Source organism: Alexandromys fortis, unplaced genomic scaffold, assembly GCF_014885135.2.
Source record: "Alexandromys fortis isolate MF-2015 unplaced genomic scaffold, M_Fortis_MF-2015_v1.1 scaffold_159, whole genome shotgun sequence".
Classification (NCBI taxonomy): Eukaryota; Metazoa; Chordata; class Mammalia; order Rodentia; family Cricetidae; genus Alexandromys; species Alexandromys fortis.
In genome coordinates, this window is record NW_026068031.1 from 981,136 (window position 1) to 1,000,987 (window position 19,852).

A 19,852-nucleotide genomic window follows, 5' to 3' on the forward strand; every position below is an offset into this window, starting at 1 on the left:
CTCCCTTTGATGATGGACTGTGATCTGGAGGCGAAACCCTTTCCTCTTCAAGTTGTTTTTGGTTTTGGCGCTTTATCGCAGTCATAGAAATCATAACTAAGACAGATATTTTATACAAATATTTCTTGTGCGCGCGTGTTTTGGGGATTGAATTCAGGGCCTTGTTCCTACTAGGCAAGTACTCTGCCATTGAACTATGCCCCAGACTTCTTCCCACTTTTTATTTTGAAGCAGGGTCTTCTTAAGTTACTGAGGCTAGCCTTGGACAAACTCTGTGGTCCAGGCAAGCCTTGAACTTTTGGATCTTCTTCCTTGGCCACCTGAGCAGTTGGGATTACAGGCCCAGTGTTTTAACTGTGAGTCTTTGGAGATGGAGATATTCATATTGGAATGAGTCTTTTTTTGTTCTTGCCAAGGACTAAACGGTATCAGTCTGGCACTGGAGGAACCGAGTCCCTCTCAAGTCCATCTTCACAGTTCCATTGTTGGGACTGGAGAAGGCATGTGGAAGGCAAATGGTCAGACATCCAAGCGGGAGAGGGCGGAGCAGGCCCAACCTCCTTTGTAGCTGCTAAGATGCTTCTACATCTTGAGTCTAAAGGCAGAGATGGAGGTGAAAACACTGGTACCTATGCGTCTGCCTTGAGACTGCCTCAGTCACATGGGGTTAAAGAAAGGAGGGATGGGCTGGTGTTGATGCAGTGCCTGGGCAGTGATGGGCAGCATCTGGGTAGATGACTCTGGCTGTGGATGTGAGTGGAGTGGTTATAATTTCATCCTTACTGTTTTAACTCAGAGTTTATTTATTTCCTGTGCCATTGTGTCTTGATATGATTCCAGACTGATCTTGAACTTGTAGGCTCAATTAATTCTTATCTCCCGAGTAACTAGGACTTCAGGCCCATGCCACTGCTCCTGGCTTAGACTTAGATCTTCTCTGACTCCTAAGTCTGTGTTGTATCTCAAGTTGGGGGATAAACAGAGACCCTCCCCTGGAGATGCTCTCATTCATTTTGTAGATGAGGTAGACATGAATAGGGAAGTAACAGAAAGTACTTTAGTGACTTCTTAGGAATGGATGGCATTTTACAGCGCAGGCTTGTTGTCAGCAAGTAGAGGGTATTCACACACAAACACACACACACCACACACACCACAGACAACACACAGACACACCACACACACAGACATACACACACACACACAGACACACACACGGACACACACACGGACACACCACACACACATAGACGCACACACATACACAGCATACACATACATAGACACATACACATACACACCACACAACACTCAAACACACATACACACACCACACACACATATACACACTCTCATAGATACACACACACACACACACACACACACACACACACACACACACAGCCCTTATCTCAAAGGGAATAAGAGATGGTTTATTCTGGAGCCAGGTTTGAGTGACTATGGCCTGGGAGTTGGAGCTTGCTTACCCCACATTCCAGGTTCGCAGTGAGAGCAGCAGAGAGATGGTCCTGGTAAAATGGGGGCATCTTTCTTTAGGCCTCAAATGCTATTTGGGGTGGTGGAAACTAGAGGTCTGCTAAGTGAGTAATAGATTCCAAGAAGGTTTTAAATCTGTGACTAGCAGGTAAAAACTGCTAGGTCCAGCACAGAGATGGGCAAGGAATGGCCATTTCAGGGGCTAAAAACTAGCCCAAGATAAGGCAAGTAGGCTCTGAATCTGCAACATTCCAACCTCCCCAGACCCTTGCCGCTCTAATTCATCAGTCGGACTTGGAGACATGGTGTCTTTCCAGGAATTCTCATTCACAAGGCGGAAGACAAGACGTGCATACGACACAAGTAGTTCAGAGAGAGAATATTCAGACAGATGGCAAGGAGATAGTCTTTAGAAACTAGGAAGAAACGTCAAACTGAGAGAGACAGCAGCATGGTGTTTTCAGGTGGGAGATGGTGATAATGGTTGGTTCTGATGTTGTTCGTATTTACTTTTAGAGGAAAAGCTGCTGTAATTGGCTAGAGTTATGGCTCAATAGTAGAGCATATGCCTACCACGTCTAAAGCCAGTGTTTAGTACCCGGCACAAAAATCTAAACCCAAACTAACATAAAACCTTTCTAATAAAACCCCCTAGTTCATGGTGGGTGGAACGGCACTCCGGGACTCTTTACTGTCCCCTCCCCACCCCCAGCACCATTTGCCTCCTGGCCCCATCTCAGAGACGTTTATATGTTGTGGGTCTCCTTCCACAAAGATATTCATACCAGGAGAGCAGGGACTCCTTTCTTCCCTGGAAGAACTTCAGCATCTGCTGCAGCTTCTGGTTCATAGTAATTAAGAACGGTAGGTAAAACGGACAAAGGAAGAAGCATTAGGAAACAGGTTGCCGCTGAAGCCTGTAACAGGACTAAGTAGGTCAGGGAAGTGGGGAGCCAGTGGGTGTCCTTTCGCCTAGGACTTCAACTGTGATTTTCTTTAAACATGCTTGCTTTGTAATCAGCATACATTAGGCTTTCCCCTCCCAGAAAGACATGCATTTAAATCTAGTTTTCTTAAAATACGGCCCTCCGACACCTTTTAAAATAGAGAGACATGGTACTCAGCAATGTTTCTTCTCCCCTTCCCATTATGCCTTTTTCTTGGAGATTTCTTTTTCTTAGAGCAAACTGCCTCCTGCTTCAGCCTCCTGAGATCACCCTGTGCTGCTGTCACACCAGGTTGTACTTCCTTCTGCTTCCTTCCTGAAACCCAAGCAGCCATCCAGGTGTGACAGTGATGGGCCACTGATGCTGGCCTTCTGGGCTGGAAGTGTTGGAGACAGGGGAGGTCTGCTCTAAAGGTTAGGGGGTGTGATGTGCAGAAAGTCCCGCTCTTGTATGCTTAATCATGAACCCAGTCACAAGGATTAGTGTTTGCTTACAATCCATAGCAATACTTGTTTGAGATGGTAGTGTTCTGAGTGTTTGTAACCTCTCTAGAAAACAAACAAACACAGTTCAGTGGCTTGTCCTTAACCGGCTAGGGAAATGCTAATGCAATGCATTCAGATCCCAAGCCAAGCAGGAAGCACCCTTGTTTTCCTATCCTTATATCCTAATGTAAAGGCCGATTTAGCAGCCAGTCAGAAGAGAGAGGATGCTTTACCAGAAATGGCCACATCAGTTATCGTAGGTTTTTCTGTTTTGGGAGAAGACACTTGCATTGCCAGTGTGGCAGGAAATTTAGGGCTTGGCTTCTGGGTTTGGGGCAGGAGACAACACAGACAATATTAACCAATGTGGGTTCTTTGCAAGGGCAGGACAGGGCTGTGAAGACTGTTGTAGCCAGGTGGAGCATACCGGCATCTCCTGAAACAGCCCGTGACCAGCAGACATTAGTCACTGGGCTGGGGTGGGAGTTCCCTACCCCCTGTGGCATGCAGGGTCTACCTTTCTTTTGGCTCCTTGTCCTCCTTTCCTCCCGCCCCTATCATTCAGGGAGTCAGTCACACAGCCAATGAATGGCTCCTTTCTAGATGATTAATAATGCTTACATTTCATTGGATAGAAAGATGAGTAGAAGACAGTCAAGGAATCCTAGGAAGATGGAGTGGAGAGAGGGTCCACCCACTGGGAGTTTTCACTGTAGAGGCCTACTGGAGCTTGGGACTGAGAGGTCTAGGCCAGGCCACAGGCCATAGGCATCTCAATATGAACGGAAGGACAGAGTGACAAAGAACAAGGTGTGTATGAGAATACAGCATTCTCCTCCCCCATATAGGTTCTTAAATACATCTGGCATTAATGAACTTCATAGTTCAGAGGACTCGGGGCTGGGAAAATCTGACTTGTAGGTAAAGCAACAATTAACAAACTTTTGTTATGAAAATGAAAGATGACAAGTGACATCTTGCCTTCCTCGGCTTCACTGGGCAGTGGAGGTAGAAATGCCACCGACCCTGTTCACTGCCGTTGGGCTGCTTTCTGGGATCTGCATCTCATTCAGCACAATGCTTGCAAGAGACTTTGCCTTATGACAGTCAGCCCAGAACTCTCAGCCTCCATCTAAAAGTACTAGACTTAGAGGGGGTTGACCACTGTAGGTCTACTTGTGGCTCCAGGGAGGCATAGTTAAACGTTTACATGGCTTTATTTAACTTACTTGATAAGGCTGACAAGGAAATCCCCAGATACCTTTCTCCAGTAGAGTATTTAGCACCACACTAAATCATATGGTGTCAATTTCAAGTCCCAATTTCTCCCCCTTGTCTTTTTTTTATCTTTCAAAAGTTTCTCTGTGAAACCCACCCTGCTTGCCTGCCATCTGCAATATAGCCCCCCTCCTCATTGCAATTTAAGATACTTGTTTCTAAGTACCATTTGCAAAAATTTTTTCTGATATTACAAGAGAAATGACCAGTAGACTAGCAGATATGTATTTGAAGATAAGCCAGTTCTAGTTGAGCATGGTTTCTTGGGAATTCTTGGCTGGGAGTCTCCTGTGGTTGGGATTGGCTCTGTTGTTGAATACGTGAAGATGAATTGTGGTTGACAAGGTCAGAATCACAGGTCGCTTTTCAGAGGGACTTGAATGCCACCAATATATGAATCACGGCAGTGATGGTGATGAATCAAGGCTCTCTTGGATGCAGACACCATCTCCTCATCCCAACCCAAAATACCCCAACTGAACTCAGGTAAAAACCAAACATTCCAAGGAAAACATTAAATACTTCTGAATTATTTGAGGAGTCAGGCATGGTTGGATTCAGGGACATAAGATATGTTAGCAGCTCTCTTGCCTGAAGACGGTCACTAATATTCTTGTACAGTCCCGAGAACAGTCACCTCCTAGAGAAATATCTTTATCTTAGTCCCAGGGAAGGACTTTGGTCCCTGTTGTCTAGTTTGGCACACCCTGGCTACAGCAGGCCATATCCCCATCCTCTTCAAGGGAAAAAGTAGAGAAGGCAACCAAAGGCAAGCTGGAGGGCTTTGGGTAGTGTTAACTGGGCAGAAAATTATTACAAACGTGCCAGGTGGGGGTGGCACATGGCTTTAATCAGGAGGCAGAGGCAGGCAGATCTATGAATTCAGCCTGGCCTACAGAGTGAGTTCCAGGACAGCCAGTGCTACACAGAGAATCCCTGCCTTGAAAAACATCAAAACAAAAGAATCCATGAGGGGATTTCAGCTACTGTAAGGGTTCTGAGAATTTTCATAAGAGTTGAAAAACTTCCCAACTCTTGGAAGATATAGCAAAGCACTCATTTAATGGTCAGTCTCAATCCCAATTCCATTTTCAGTTCTCTCATCTAGTGACGGTGAGAAAATGCAGATTGAGTGCTGGACACAGTGCTGAACCCAGCCTCTGGCTTCTTGGCCACCCTACAAGTGCAACCTGGTCACCACCACCAAGGTATGGTGTGGGGCAGCTCTGTTATTTCTTGCTGTCTTCCTTTCTGACCTGGTGGTGCTGCCCAACATGGGTGCTGGGAACTGCATTTGGGTTCTCTGGAAGAACAAGTGCCCTTAACTTATGAGCTATTCCTCCAGCTCTATGTGTTGCATTTAAATTCTTAGTTTGAAGGTATGAACACCCTGGTATACCTTTTTTTTTCCTGATTGACAAACTTTGAAAAAATTGTATTTTATAGTGTGTGTGCGTGCACACGTGTGTGCATGTGTGTGAGCGTGTGTGTGCATGTGTGTGTGCATGTGCATATGTGTGAGTGCGTGCTGCCCTTGCATATCAACTTCAGGGAGTCAGTTCTTGTCTTCCTCCTTATGCACTCTGAGATTCGAACTCAGGTTATCAGGCTGGATAGAGAGTGCCATGACTTGCTTAGCCTTTTAACACCCCACGTGGATGACCTTGAACTTCCGATCCTTCTGCCTCTACCTCCAAAGTGTCGAATTTACAGGCTTTTGCCATCACACCTGGTTTGTATCTGCTCTTAGAAAAATAAAGAAAACATTGACATCCCAAGGACTAAAGAAAATATTTAAAAAAGAAAGAAAGAACAACAACAAAAGAATGCTTTTCTCCCTGGATCCCCTGGGAAGGTACCATCTTCTTTACCTCTTAGTCGTCTGTTTCTTCTGAATAAAGACTGGCAAGGCATCCCTGTCCCTCCTGTCTCTTCTGCAGCCATCACGCCCTCTTTCATGGGAAGTGAGAGAAAAATAAAATGTTACTCCTGCAGTCCCTTCAGACAGCAATGTGAGAGGGTCTCGCTCGCATCCCGCACTTACACACTCCAAGAGGAGTAACAGTGACAGCCTCAGATCTCAGGTCTCTCATTATCTCGGTCACTGGCCAGGAGAGGTTAGAGTCCAACCTCTGCAGACCTCAGTGCCATTTTATGATAAAGAAAATCCTTGCTCTTATTTTTCCAAAAGGGACATTACGTGATACACAGGGCTGAATACTAAATATACAGTGCTCTGTGGACTGTACACTGCCACAGTTTTTCAGTCTGTATTGTACAAAAGCAGCCACAAATCACAAGTAAGCAAGTGAGTTCTAAATTTTAATTTCATATAATCTTCATGGGCCATAAAATAAAATAGTCTTCTTTCAACATTTTCCAGCCATTTTTAAGATATAAAGCCACAGCCGGGCAGTGGTGGCACACGTCTTTAATACCAGCACTCGGGAGGCAGAGGCAGGCTCTCTGTGAGTTCAAGGCCAGCTCACAGCTCTGTGAGTTCCAGGACAGGCTCCAAAGCTACAGATAAACCCTGTCTCAAAAAAAAATCAAACAAAACAAAAAAATAAATAAATAAAGCCACCCTTTGCTTGCAGAACACAGGAAGTGGAGCAGCAGAATGAGGTTCCATTAGCTCTCATTTTATTGACCTTTGTTGGAGGTCAAGGGTTGGTCATTAATGTGCCAGTCTTTTCTGCCTGATAGGTAGTTCCCAAAAGAAAGGGTCTATTTGTTACTTGTAGATGAATTAAGATAAGAAAATGAAATTCTTTCTTCTGTTGTTTTTTTTTGTCTTTTTTGAGACAGGATCTCTCTCTATTGCCCAGGCTGGTTTTGAACTCACAGTCCCCTGCCTTAGGCTCCCCAGTGCTGGGGCCACAGGCACACACATCACTAGTTTAGCTAACGGTGTTGCCTTGCCATCGTCCCTTCTCTAACGCTCTCCTTTGGCAGGTCAGAGTTTCTGGCTCACTTTTCCTCTGCCTGAATGACTTATCTCCCCATCTCTGGCTTGGCAGCCCCTCTGATGACTCATTTTTTGTTTTTGCTTACCTGAAAATGTTCTTATTTTTCTTCATTTTTGAGAGAGGGAGTTTTGCTGGATGTAGAATTCTTTAGTGAGATTTTCGCCCCCATCATCTGTCAAACGTCAAGGACTCTACCTGACGGCCTAAGCACAGAATGGTTTTCTTTTTGAGAGAGTATTTATCCTGATTGGTGTGTTTAGCCCTCCTGGACTGGGGGTTTGTTGTTTGCTGTTAGCTTGGAGAAGTTCTGTCAGAAGGCCTTGTGTGCCTGTCCCTTTCTTCCACATCTCTGACTCAGTCTGCCCACGATGATGATATTCCACAGGTCTGGAGTGTTCTACAGTAAACGTTTTTTTCTTCACATGTTTTTAGTCCGGGGATTTTCAAGCTCACCAAATCTTTCTTCTGTGACCGTTTTACTTGTGCAGAGGCTGTGGGAGGCATGCATCCTTGTTAAGATGGTTGAGACTTTCCGTCCTTCCTTTGCAATGGAGGAAGTCTCTTTATTTTTTCTTTTCCCTTTTATTTTGCTTTCCTCCTCTGAGTTTCAGCTCCTCTGCTTTCATTTTCATTTGCTTTTTCTAAAATCATAGTTATTGGGGCTGGAGAGATGGCTTAGCAGTTAAAAGAACTTGCTGCTCTTCCAGAGGACCCAACTTTGGTTCCTAGCATTCACATCAGGTGACTAATATCTTCCTGTAACACTGACTCCAGGAAACCAATGCTCTTCTGGCCTCAGCAGGCACTCACAAGTGCGCGCGTGTGCACGCGCACACACACATACATGAGAGAGAGACAGACAGAAACAGAGTTAAATGTTTAAAATCAGTTATTTAAAATTTCCTGTTAGATGGTGATGTATTTTCCCCATTTGTGTCTAGAGAGTCTGACTCTGATGGCTACTGTCTCTTCAGGGTGCGTTCTTCCCTGCCTTTGTGTGTGTGCATGGGACACGTTCATATATGTTCATGTGCATGCAAGTAGAGACCAGAGATCAATGTCAAGTGTCTTTCTTTATTGTTCTCTACCTTGTTTTGAGACACGGTCCCTTACTGAACCCAGAGCTCATCAGCTGACTGGACTGGTTGAGCAGTAAGCCCTGACAGTCTTCCTGTCTCTACCTCCCCAGCTGTGAGAGTCCAGGTGCATACCTCTCGAGCTGGGGATTAAGCCCAGGTCTTCATGACTGTACAGCTAGCACTTGACCCACTAAGCCGTCTCCCCAACCCCCTCTGCCTTTTCCTAAGCTTTGTAACTCTCTTACTGAAAGCCATACCTGATGCACTCGGTAATAGGAACTGAGGAAACGAGTCTTTGAGATGTGGGGTTGTGAAGGTGAAGCCTGGATTGCCTTGGAAACCCCAAGATGTTGAAGATGCCAGAGCCATGGGATACCTCCTGAGGCAGGTTGCTAATAGGGAGTGGAACCAGCCCAACAGAAAAAAGTATGTTGCAGTTAAAGGTGAAAGGAGTTGGAGAGCTGAAGAACACATTGGCATCAGACAGAGTTTGGAGTTTGCCCAGCTGGTTTTTGGTCTTGCTTTGGTCCAGTATTTCCTCACCATGCTCCCTTTCTTCCCCTTTGGGATTATAATGTATATATTCTGTGCCATTGTATGTTTGAAGTATGTGATCTGTTTCTTATTTTGATTTTAGGGATGATTACATTTAAGAGATTGCATGAATCTCAGAAAAGACTTTGAACTTTGGACTTTTAAACAGAGTTGAGACTGGGATAGACTATGGGAATTTTTTGAAGTTGTACTGAATGCAGTTTTGCATTATGATATTGCTACAAGCCAGGGAGGTGGTTTGAGTAAAAATGGCCCCAAAAGGCCCATAGGGAGTGGTGCTATTAGGAGGTGTGGCCTTGTTGGTATAGGTGTGGCTTTGTCGTAGGAAGTGTGTCATTAGGGGTGGGCTTTGAAATTTCAAATGCTCAAGCCAGGCCCAGTATCTCACTCACTTCCTGTTGATTGTCAGTCCAGATGTAGAACTCTTGACTCCTTCTTCAGCACCACATCTGCCTGCATACCACCATGCTTCTCACCGTGACGATAATGAACTAAACCTCTGGACCCATAGACCAGCCCCAAATCAATGCTTTCCTCTATAAAAGCTGCTGTGGTCATCATGTCTCTTTATAATAACAGAAACCCTGACTAAGACAATGTTTGTCTCTTCTTTAGGCTTCCCAAAATCTCTGTCTAGGGAATCTGGTCTTAGAGGCCTTTTAGCTGTAAGATTCTTTTATATCCCAGCACCTTTGGTATGCATGAGGGAATGTCATAAACATGCTTAAGACTTTCCCCTTGGTAAATGCAGTGGCACACTCCTCTGTAACCCGAGGAAAGATGGAGAACACGGTAGCTCATGTGAGGGTGTCTGAAGACAGATTTGCCCTGTGCTGGCTTCTGTTACTCTCATGGGTTGCAGAATGAGCCATCAGCTGAGAGGATGTGTCTAGCTGGATGAGAAGCACATGAAAAAGCCAACAGGATAGGGTAAGACCAAACCTGACAGGAGGCAAGTCAGAGTTGGTGGGCAGTGTTCACTACTCACCCCAAGTACGTATTTTTGAATTTGTTTGTTTGTTTGTTTGTTTTGAGACAGGGTTTCTCTGCATAACCCTAGCTGTCCTCAAGCTAGCTTTGTAGACCAGGCTGGCCTTGAACTCAGAGTTCTGCCTGCCTCTGCCTCCCAAGTGCTTGGATTAAAGGCATGTGCCACCACCACCACCACTTTAAAGGCGTGGTTTTAAATTTTAAATGCAGCTAGCCAGGCTGGCTATGGGACTTCTCCACCCTAAAGCATTCCTTCGCTCTGATGTCAAGTAACAGTCTCTTGTATGGTTGAGTTTATCAGCAAATGGAGCGTTGCCAGGACCACGATTGAGAAAGAGTTGTGTGAGGGAGATGGAGGGTATTTGTGAAGTATTTGCCATTGAGAGAAGAAAACACAGGTGATATGAGGATAGCTTCAGATGCCAAAGATGTTGTGTTTGAAGACTGAAGTGATCACAGAGTGGGTGAGTTAGAGAGAGAGATGATGGGAGAGTGGGGGATGTTTGTGTTGGGATTTGAGGTGGGATCACCCTGGTAATGGCAAGATTCAGCATATGGCCCTGTAAGATTATGGCAGAAGAGGGGGTGGTTTTAGATGAGGAAATAAAGTAGCAAGGGAAACAAACTTTTTGCCATTAGGTCTTTGATTCTGATGTCGAAGTTACAGAGATCTAGTAAGTGGGGGCTGGAGGAGCAACTGTCTGGCAACAGAAAGCTGGGGTCTTCCTTGGTGAAAGCCCTTACGTAGGAGGAAGGAAGGGAGACAGGAGTGTGGGTGGGGCTGGCTCAGCAGAGTGTCCTGGGGTTACAAGAAGGGAGCGATCATTTGAGGCAGCCAAGGGAATGTCTCCCTCACTCCCTGGGATTGAGATGTATGCACGGAGGATCCCTGGGCTGTGGGGAGAGGATGTCCCAAGGGAAGGCATAGTTCCGTTAGGGTCACAAGGGTCAAAACTAGGGAGGAAGGAGAAGGACATCAGGGGTCTATCACCCTCCTGCTCACGAGAAGAGGTTTGAAGGGAAGAACCTGTGGAGATGGCAAGTGTGGGATGGGAATCTGAAACAGCACTAAGAGGAAACCTGGAACCCGGCTTCTGGCAGCATCGACGGGACCTGAGTCCATGGGTCCGATCTGGGTCCTGCTCAGTGGACTTTCTGCTTCTTTACCCTTGTTTCGTTCTTAAGAGCTTTGTCTGCCATATCAAATGCAAAAACAAAGACCAAATCATTTCTTTTCCAGCTACTTTGGTAGATTAATTTGTTGAGACAGTTGGGCGGCTGTGCAACTCAGAAAGCTTGAACTCATTTGTATATCTTGAGGTGGAACTGGTAATAGAAATGCCAACCTCCCCAATAAACTTGGATGTAGAATGAAAGGAACATGGGTTAGTTGAGTGAACTCTCATCATCATCATCATCATCATCATCATCATCATCATCATCATTGTCATGATAAACATAAAGCTATGTCTACCAGCTTATAGATCATGCATTCTTTGTAAGTCATTTCACTGGAGATCAAGAAAGACACTGGATTTCGGATTCAATTCTGGGATGGGATTTCCAGTCCTTCGTTACTTTGGTCTCCCTACGTTATGTTCTCAAGTCTTTCTCACCCTCAGAGTGAGAATGATGCCCTTTGCTTATTTCAGAGGCTCGCTGAACTGCCAATGGGATCCCAATGGGCAGACAAGCCCAGGGAACTTCATGACAGGGATCCGTTTCTGCCTCAATACAGGGGCATATAAAAGAGCCCCATCTTAGCACATCTGCATGACCGGGGATGAGGAGAGGGAGCAGGTGAGTGGGATCTAGGTCAGTGCTTTCCTAACTGTGAGTCCAAAATCTCCCTCGGGGCATTGTAGTAAGTCTCCAGGGACTGCCTTCAGCCACTGGATCAGAATTCCTGGAGCATGGGAACCAAGAACATGTTTGTCTACAGCAGTGGTTCTCAGCTGTCCTAATGCTGCGACCCTTTAGTACAGTTCTTCATGTTGCGCTGACCCAACCATAAAATTATTTTCATTTCTACTTCATGACTGTCATTTTTCTACTGTTATGAATAGAAATGCAAATATCTGTGTTTTCGGATGGTCTTAGGTGACCCCTGTGAGAGGGTCCTTTGAAATCAGAGGGGTCCTGACCCACAGGTTGAGAATCACTGGTTTAGCTCATCTGGTGGGCTTTTCTGAGGCAGCTAGTGTGTGGTTCAGGTCCTCAGGCCTACTTTTGGGAACTGTTATACTCTAACCAAAGTTCTAGAATGACCAGACAATAATATCCCAGTAAAGCACCAGACGCCTGGCACAGTTCCTGGTACTGGTCTTCAGGAGTTGGGTGCTATCTCCCGGCTTCAAGCTTTTGGGTGTAATTCTCCAAACAAAGAGCTGCCCCATCACTGGGGCTTACGAACCTTGAGTGTAGAAGAAATGCCAAATCGGTAGACAGGTGGTAACAGAAAGTTGTTTGTTCTCAGAACTGCTGTTTTCTCAGCCTTTCCTCTGGAGGTTCCTGCCCACTCAGTCACATTAGCGCTGGGTAGACAGGCTTCTACTACGGAGCTAGCGTGCGACTTGTTGTCTTCCCCCCAGAAGCTCTTAATATTGATCATTTTTTTTAAAGCCATTGGTTTCAGAGGGTAGAGTCGATTGATGTAACATGGAGGAGAGGGAATACTGTCAACAGGGTCTTTTGTTCAGTGGCATAAACACTCGGCCTCCTTCCCAGCCGGGATTGGATTTCCTTTCTAGCTGACTCTTCTCTGAGTTGGAGGCTTAGGGACTGGGTACCAAGAGCGGCGGGCCTGATGTTCCAGGCTTTGTGCGACATTGTCTCGTGACTGGGGGTGTGCCCCTCTTAGTGCCGTACCCCCGTCACCTAAGGAAGTGGTTATTTTTCTGAAGTTGGTTCTGGATGCACTTCAAATATTGGGGAGCTGGCCTGGTAGGGTTTTCCTCCATTCCAATATAGGAGATCTGGGGATTTTACTTGGGTAAACTCTTCTGGCTTCAAGTATGACAAAAGTCTCATGTATGTGTGAGTACGTATGTGTGCACATGCATGTTGAAGCCAGAGGATAATGTCAGGTGTCTGTTCCCAGACACCATCCACCTTGTCTTTTTGAGGCAGTCTCTCCTGTGCCAGTCAGCCCCAGGGAGATATGTGTGACTACTGACCCAGCACTATGGCTACAGGCATAGGTCACCAGGCTTGGCTTTTTCACAAGGGCTGTGGGTTTTAAAATCAGGTCCTCCTGTTTGCAAAGCAAGCAGTTTATCAACTGAGCATCTCCCCAGTTCGCAACAGTTTGTACAACCTGTGTCAGGTCGCTTATCTGGCTTCTCTCTGTTCCCCTTCAGAAGTACCCCTGTGGGGTTCATTCCCTCTTCCTAGTAAAGATCTGGTTGTCTGGAGTGATGCTCAAATCCCAAAGTCCAGAGCTCAGAGGCCAGTGCTGAGATGGGACTCCAGGGTGTCTTTGCTTTCCTAGTCCTTTTGCCTTCCCACTTGGCTCGTGCAGGTGTGTGTGTGTGTGTGTGTGTGTGTGTGTGTGTGTGTGTGTGTGTGCTGAGTTAGAGAACACCCTGCCCAGCACTATCATGAAATGGAGAAAAATAGGCTTACTCATAAGTACTTGTGATGACCAACACAGAACATTCTGGAAAAGTCTTTGAAGGACAGTTAGGAGATCATAAGTTCTGAGGTTCTATAGCCCAGTGGGAAGGAACTGTGAAGATGCTGGTTTTTACCACTGAGGTCTGGAGTCGATGGCCTGAGAGGGTTCACTAGTTGCCACTCCTGGGGAACTCAGGCTTTCCAGTTCAGAAGGCTCTCCGCTATGCTATGTGGACGGTGGTTTGTGATGGACAAAGAAGCACTGAAACAGAGGGGGGAAGGAACTTGCCCTGGGTCACACAGCTGTTAGAACCTGCGTTCTGTGTGATGGCAGAGGATGTCTTGTAGTCTCTGTGGAGACTGGAATGCATTGTCTGATCTGAGCACATGGTCAATTTTTCTCTTGTTCACCGTGAGGTACGACGGGAAAATATTACTGGGATGATTGCGTCCTGCAGAAATGAAGTCATGTTTTCAGAAGATGTTTATGTTCTTTAAATATCATAATAAAAGCCTCTGGATTTTTTTGGGCTGTTTCTCTTTCATATATACACATATGCACATAAGGTGAAGAAAAAAATCCATTTTTTTCTATGAAATTATAACATCGTATGAAGTGAGAGAATGATTCCATTGAAAAAAGGTTTTAGGAGCTGATTTTCACCCTCTGGAACCTACATAAGGAGAGCTGGGCAAGGTAACGTGTGTGGGCAGGGTAACATACGTGGGCATGGTAATATGCATGTGATCCCAGCGCTGGGAAGGCAGAGGCAGGAGGATCCCTGGGGCTTGCTGGCCTCCAGTCTTGCCTACTCAGCGAGTTCTAGGCCAGTGAAGACTCCATCTCTGAAAAAACTGGAGTGACGCACCAGGTGGTCCTTTGATCTCTACATGTGTGTATGTCTGCTCATATGTGCACCTATGTACACAAAAGCCGCACAGACACCCAACATTCCCATTCATTTCATTTCCATTGTCTCCACTGAAAAGAAAAACAACATTGCAAGCATTGGGATGAATGAAGGTCTTATCCCCGTTCCCTCCGCATTGCCGTCAGTGAGTCCATTGATAAAGTCCTTGCCCACACAGCTCTTTCTGACTTTTGACATATGAACGAGCAGGGAGCTGTATTACTCTTTTAGAATTGATTCATTCTAGACCTAGAAAAATCAGACATCTTGTCTGAGTTTCAGAACTAGTTGAGAGAGTAACCCAAAATAGAAGCTTTTCTCGTGAGTACTAGGTTCACTAAATTTTTACCCTCTGTTTGGCCTTTACTCAGCGGCTTCCAGCTCCCGGAACATCAGCCTGTCTGAGCTCACAGAGACATTTCTGTGGTGGTGGTGGTGGTGGTGGTGGTGGTGGTGGTGGTGGTGGTGGTGGTGGTGGTGTGTGTGTTCGGGGAGTCTGGACAAAGACACAAGACTGCGACCTTAGCTTCTAGGTCATTGCCAGCTTTCCTATTCTGACACCATTTTCTAGGTGGAAGAGAACAGGCTCATTAAAACGTGTTCGTTTTCAAAAGAAAGCAATGCAAACCCTACAGGGCTCCACTCTATGGATAAATGAGGTCACATGGGGTGTCCCAGGATCTGTTTCTCAGGCCCTGTCATGTTCTATATTAAGGTAGAGGAGCAGGCAAGCAAGCGAGTGAGTGTTCCAAATGAAGCAGTGTGTTCACTGTACAAGTCACTGATGAGAATGAAAACCTGGGTTTCCCCGTAGCACGCTATTCATAGCCATCCCGCACAACCACGAGTGATGGAATAGGGCGAGCCTCTGCAGTCTTTCATGCGGTCTGGCATGAGAGCACACCCAAGTCAAACAATGTGGAGTAAGCCTCCGCTCTGCATCGGGTAGTTTAGGCAATGACATTCTTAGCATAAATTACTGATTCTTGTCTCTTCTTCATCTTCCACCCTAACTGTTTTTATAGAATGACCTTTGGTGCTAGTATAGTTTATGGTAGGATCTTTCCCCAGTTTTTCTCTTGAACTGAATGGCCTTTTAAGTATGGTATTTATCCAAGTTTCTTTGATGAAAAGCCCATGAAATTTGTGCAGATAGCCCTGGCAGGCTCTTAGATTAGGGATAACATTTAGAAAGGGCTTCTCTGGCTTTGCGCCGTATTCTCCCATTCCGGCTCACCTGTGAGAGCTCTGTGGGTTCACCCTCCGAGGTGGGCGGGATGTGGAGAAGGTCCTGTGGTTATGAGAAGGGAACCCAGTCAGCTATCCGGGTGCTCAGGCTCACGCAGCAAGTGTAGTGTGGCACCGAGAACTGAGGTCATCTTATTACTCCCAAGTCTGATGCACACAGCACTGACTTATTGCAGTTTTCACAGGTGTCCGAAAAGGTTGAATTAAAAACATTCACTTTTTCTTAATCCAGTGAAATTCATATAATGTAAAAGTACTCCTCTTCAAATGTGAGATGTGGTAGCTTTTAGTCATTTATTGTAATCCACAATCCAAAGGAGACCCCATGCTTGCAAAACGATCATGACATTCCCGTTTCCCCCTAACGCTAGCAGCCACCAGAATTTACTTATTCTGGATACTTTAGATAAATGGAGTCATGCAAAAACATGATTTTTTTTCCTGACCAGCTGCTTTCGGATAGCAATTTTTTTTAATGCTTCAGCTACATTGTAGCATGTATCAGAACTTATTCCTTTTTATGAATGAATAATGTTTCATTCATGCATTCTACTTGTTGGTTAGTGTCACTAAGACTGCTGTGAATATTTTAGTAGTAGTATTTGAATATTTGTTTTCAGTCTTGGGGTACATGCATAGAAGTGGAATTGCTAGGTCACATGTTAATTCTGTATTTGGCCTCTGAAGATCACTGAACTGTTTTCTGCTGTGACTGTACCATGTGATGTTCCCACCAGCCACCATTTCATTGTCAACACTTTCTTCTTTGGTTTTGTTTTTCTTTTGTTTGCTTATTCCTTTTGAAACAGAGATTCTCTGTGTAGCCTTGGCTCTCCTGAAACTCACTCTGTAGACCCAGCTGGCCTCGAACTCAGAGATCTGCCTACGTCTGTCTCCTGAGTGCTGGGATTAAAGGTATGCACCACCAACACCTGGATAACACTTGATGAATTTTTATTTTTATTTATTACTATAATTGGAGTGACTGTAAAGTGGTAACTTCTTGGGAATCTTGATTTGCATTTCTGTAATGAAATATCCATATATTACTGTATAGGAACTAACCAGAAAGTAATCTTTGTTAAGGCAAAATTGACATCAAACTGATTGATTTCATCTCTTGCCAGGAGATTAAGATTGGCCTATATCCTCTCTTAGAGTGTGTGACTCTGGAAAGGACCTTTTACTTTGAGGTTAGAGACTGTCCAGTATATCTGACAAAGGACCCTTAATTGTCATTCAATGCTTTCTTTAAAACAAAACAAGTTCATTCTTGACTTAATGGTTTGCTCATTTATTTTTGCAGTGTGAGAGAAGACACTCAGGATGGCTCAGGGATCCGGGGACCAGAGAGCAGTGGGGATTGCTGATCCAGAAGAGAGTTCTCCCAACATGATTGTCTACTGCAAAGTAAGATGCTCAGAGAGCCACTGGGCATGCTGCCTCTGTGCGTCTATTGTCTGTGAGGATTGGTAGCATGAGATCGGTGCTATCTGCCCAAAGTGCTTGTAGACTAGAGAAAGGTTGTCTTCTCATTGTTTGATTCTGAAGTTCAAGGAAGTCACGTTTTCTCAAACTCGAAAACTTGGTATGAGCACTTGAAATACTTCATATCGTTTAGTCTTGTGTAAGTGTCCAGGTTGCTAGAACGATGCAGCTGAGAGTACTCCTTCGGCAGCCTTCGCAGTACAATGGGGATCTAACTGAAAGGGTTTTTGAACTCACAGTAAATGCAAGGATGATCCAGATGCTGGTGTGAGATGCAGAAGTGTGGCCGTTCAGTGCTTAATGTTGGTAGGAAACATAAGAGACTCATAGAGCACTCTCTACCATCAGAGGAGGAAGTTAGTTTCCTCAGCTACAGGCCGAGGAGTCCTTGTGGAGGAGTAGTTTCAGAGGACTCAGTTTTAAAGGACATATAGGATTGTCACCTGAGAAAAGCAGAGGGGAAAGACGCACCAGATAACGAGATCCCGGTAAAGGCACAAAGCTGGGAAACAGCCACAGGATCTGATCAGGAATGGCAGGGAGCAAAAAGAGATAAGATTGGGGCCAGAGAGATAGATGCAGCCAGATTGAAGAGTATTTATTATAGCAGTTTAATCTTGAAAACATTGTGTACTGAGAGTTGTAAAATCAATCTGTTTGGGATTCAGGGTTTTTCCACAGTGAGTCCAAAGGTACCAAGATGGGGGATGCAGATGTCCGGGGAGTATTTCTGCATCTGTAGAGGACGAGGAGGATGCGCTTCTGGCCAGCAAAGTGACCTTCAGAACAGAGAGGGACCAGTAAGATGGAGTGAAATCTGAATTATAAATAGCTTGAAAACTGAGCAATCGTGGGATGAAGAGGCGTGTGGAGGGTCAGAGATGAGTAGGTTGTGAACCTTGTATCCCGGGAAAACGTTGCTACTATCCATTCTGATTGGGACATTTAGAAGGAGATCTGGCCTGTAAGTTTTATTTTTATGTGTGTTAAATTTGAGGTACTAATTACTTTGCTTCTTTATGAAAACTTAAGCTATCCGGCATTATATATCAATAAGGAAATGAGGTGATTGTTTACTCATTCCGCTAAATACTTGAGTTGTCCGCTGGGATCTGCGCCTGCTGTCACTCCGTATTTGGTCTGTGCTAATCAGAGGGACAGTGTTGAACTAGACATTCCTGGGTGATCAATAAGGTGAAGTGCGTGTGTGTGTGTGTGTGTGTGGAAAAATAGAACTCTTATAGTACTCTTTCTTTGGGTTAAAATTCTATAATCCTTTGTTTCTCAGGAGAATATTGGGAGAGCCTATCTCTAATAAAAATAACTATTAAATTATAAATAATATAAAATTCATTAATAGAGCCAAGAGGTGATTGGTTGCTGTTACCCTTTCCACCCCAGGCAGGAGGACCCAGGGCCAGGAGGACAGGAACATGGCTTTGGAGTTGGGCTTGGGTTATAAGTCTGTCCTACAGGAAGGAGGTTGTTGTAAAAATCCATTTCAATGAACTGAGACATTTTTGTTCACCGTGGTCCATACTGTGGGCCATAGTAAGTATTTATTTCTCTTTAATTTTTAGGCCTGATAGAGATAGTGACACTTGGAGAAAGAATGAATTATAAGATATATAAATGCTTGCATTGTTAATAAGTTGAACACAGTCAATTGCTGCAGTGAGTTGCCTTTGAATACAGAAGAAAATAATACAAGGATTATTGAGGGGGCTATTTTAAAGGATTTGTTCATATTTTATTTTGTATGTATAACTGTTTTGCCTGAATGTATGTATGTACGCACCATATATGCCTGGTATCCAAGGAGCCATCATGTGGGTGCTGGGAATCAAAGCCAGGTCCTCTGGGAGGGCAGCCAGTACTCCTAATGGCTGAGCTGTCTCTTCAGCCCCAATCCACAGATGATTTAAGGTCAACAAGGACCGTGAAATGATGCCCACCTGAATGTCATCCACTAAAATGGTATTTTGAAAGTTCAAAACTAGGTACAGGTTTGTAATAAGTTTTATTTTTGCTTCATTTGTGGGAGCAGGGGCCTCTTCTGTTACCTAAAAACAAAGAAATATTTGTAGTTCTGTAGAGCAAGGACAGCCAGGAAAGGAATAAATCTTGCTGTGACTCATTCCACGAGGAGTATACATACGTTCACATAGACACTCGTGACTCGTTCCACGAGGAATATACATACGTTCACATAGACACTCGTGACTCATTTCGCAAGGAGTATACATACATTCACATAGACACTGTGTTTGGTCTCTAAGGCACTTAGCTGAATCCGTTCAGTGTCTTAAGAAGAAAGAACGCTTATTGTCCAGGCTGAGCCCCCATCTGGAACTGCCTTAAACTTATCCTAACTTGACTTTACTCAAACCCTGGCTGTGCTTGACCCTTCCCATAATCACATAGTGTTCTGCTTCCAACGCTACAGGCTACTGTTTGGTTACAACCAAGAGCTTGGCAACTGGGGCATGTTGTCAATAAAGGGTGAACCTAGGAGCTAAGGTCACATCCCAGACCTTCCCATAGGACTCCATTTGTGCGACTGTTTTTATCAAGGTTGTAGTTACATATTTAGACCTTTTCTTGGGTGTCTAGAACAGAAATTTTCTTTTCTTTCTTTATTTGGTGGTTCCTCTTGGCATAGACATTCTCGGTGTGAGACTTGCTTAGACGGTGTTGTGTTGGTCCATATGCCAACGGAGAGACTCTGGGTAAACTTCTGAGGAACAGACAAGACAAGAACATCCACAATATGGTGTTACTTTTGACTTT

The 19,852-nt window shown here is 44.8% G+C and overlaps 1 protein-coding gene across 1 annotated transcript in view; it reads left to right on the plus strand.

Moving 5' to 3' along the window:
• Rgs6 (regulator of G protein signaling 6) overlaps positions 1-19,852 on the plus strand; it is a 645,208-nt gene that overhangs the window by 129,986 nt on the left and 495,370 nt on the right. Inside the window, exon 2 of the mRNA XM_050164594.1 lies at positions 16,881-16,984. Coding sequence (XP_050020551.1) covers positions 16,901-16,984 — 84 coding nt within the window. The 5' untranslated portion in view covers positions 16,881-16,900. The remainder of the gene's footprint in view (positions 1-16,880; positions 16,985-19,852) is intronic.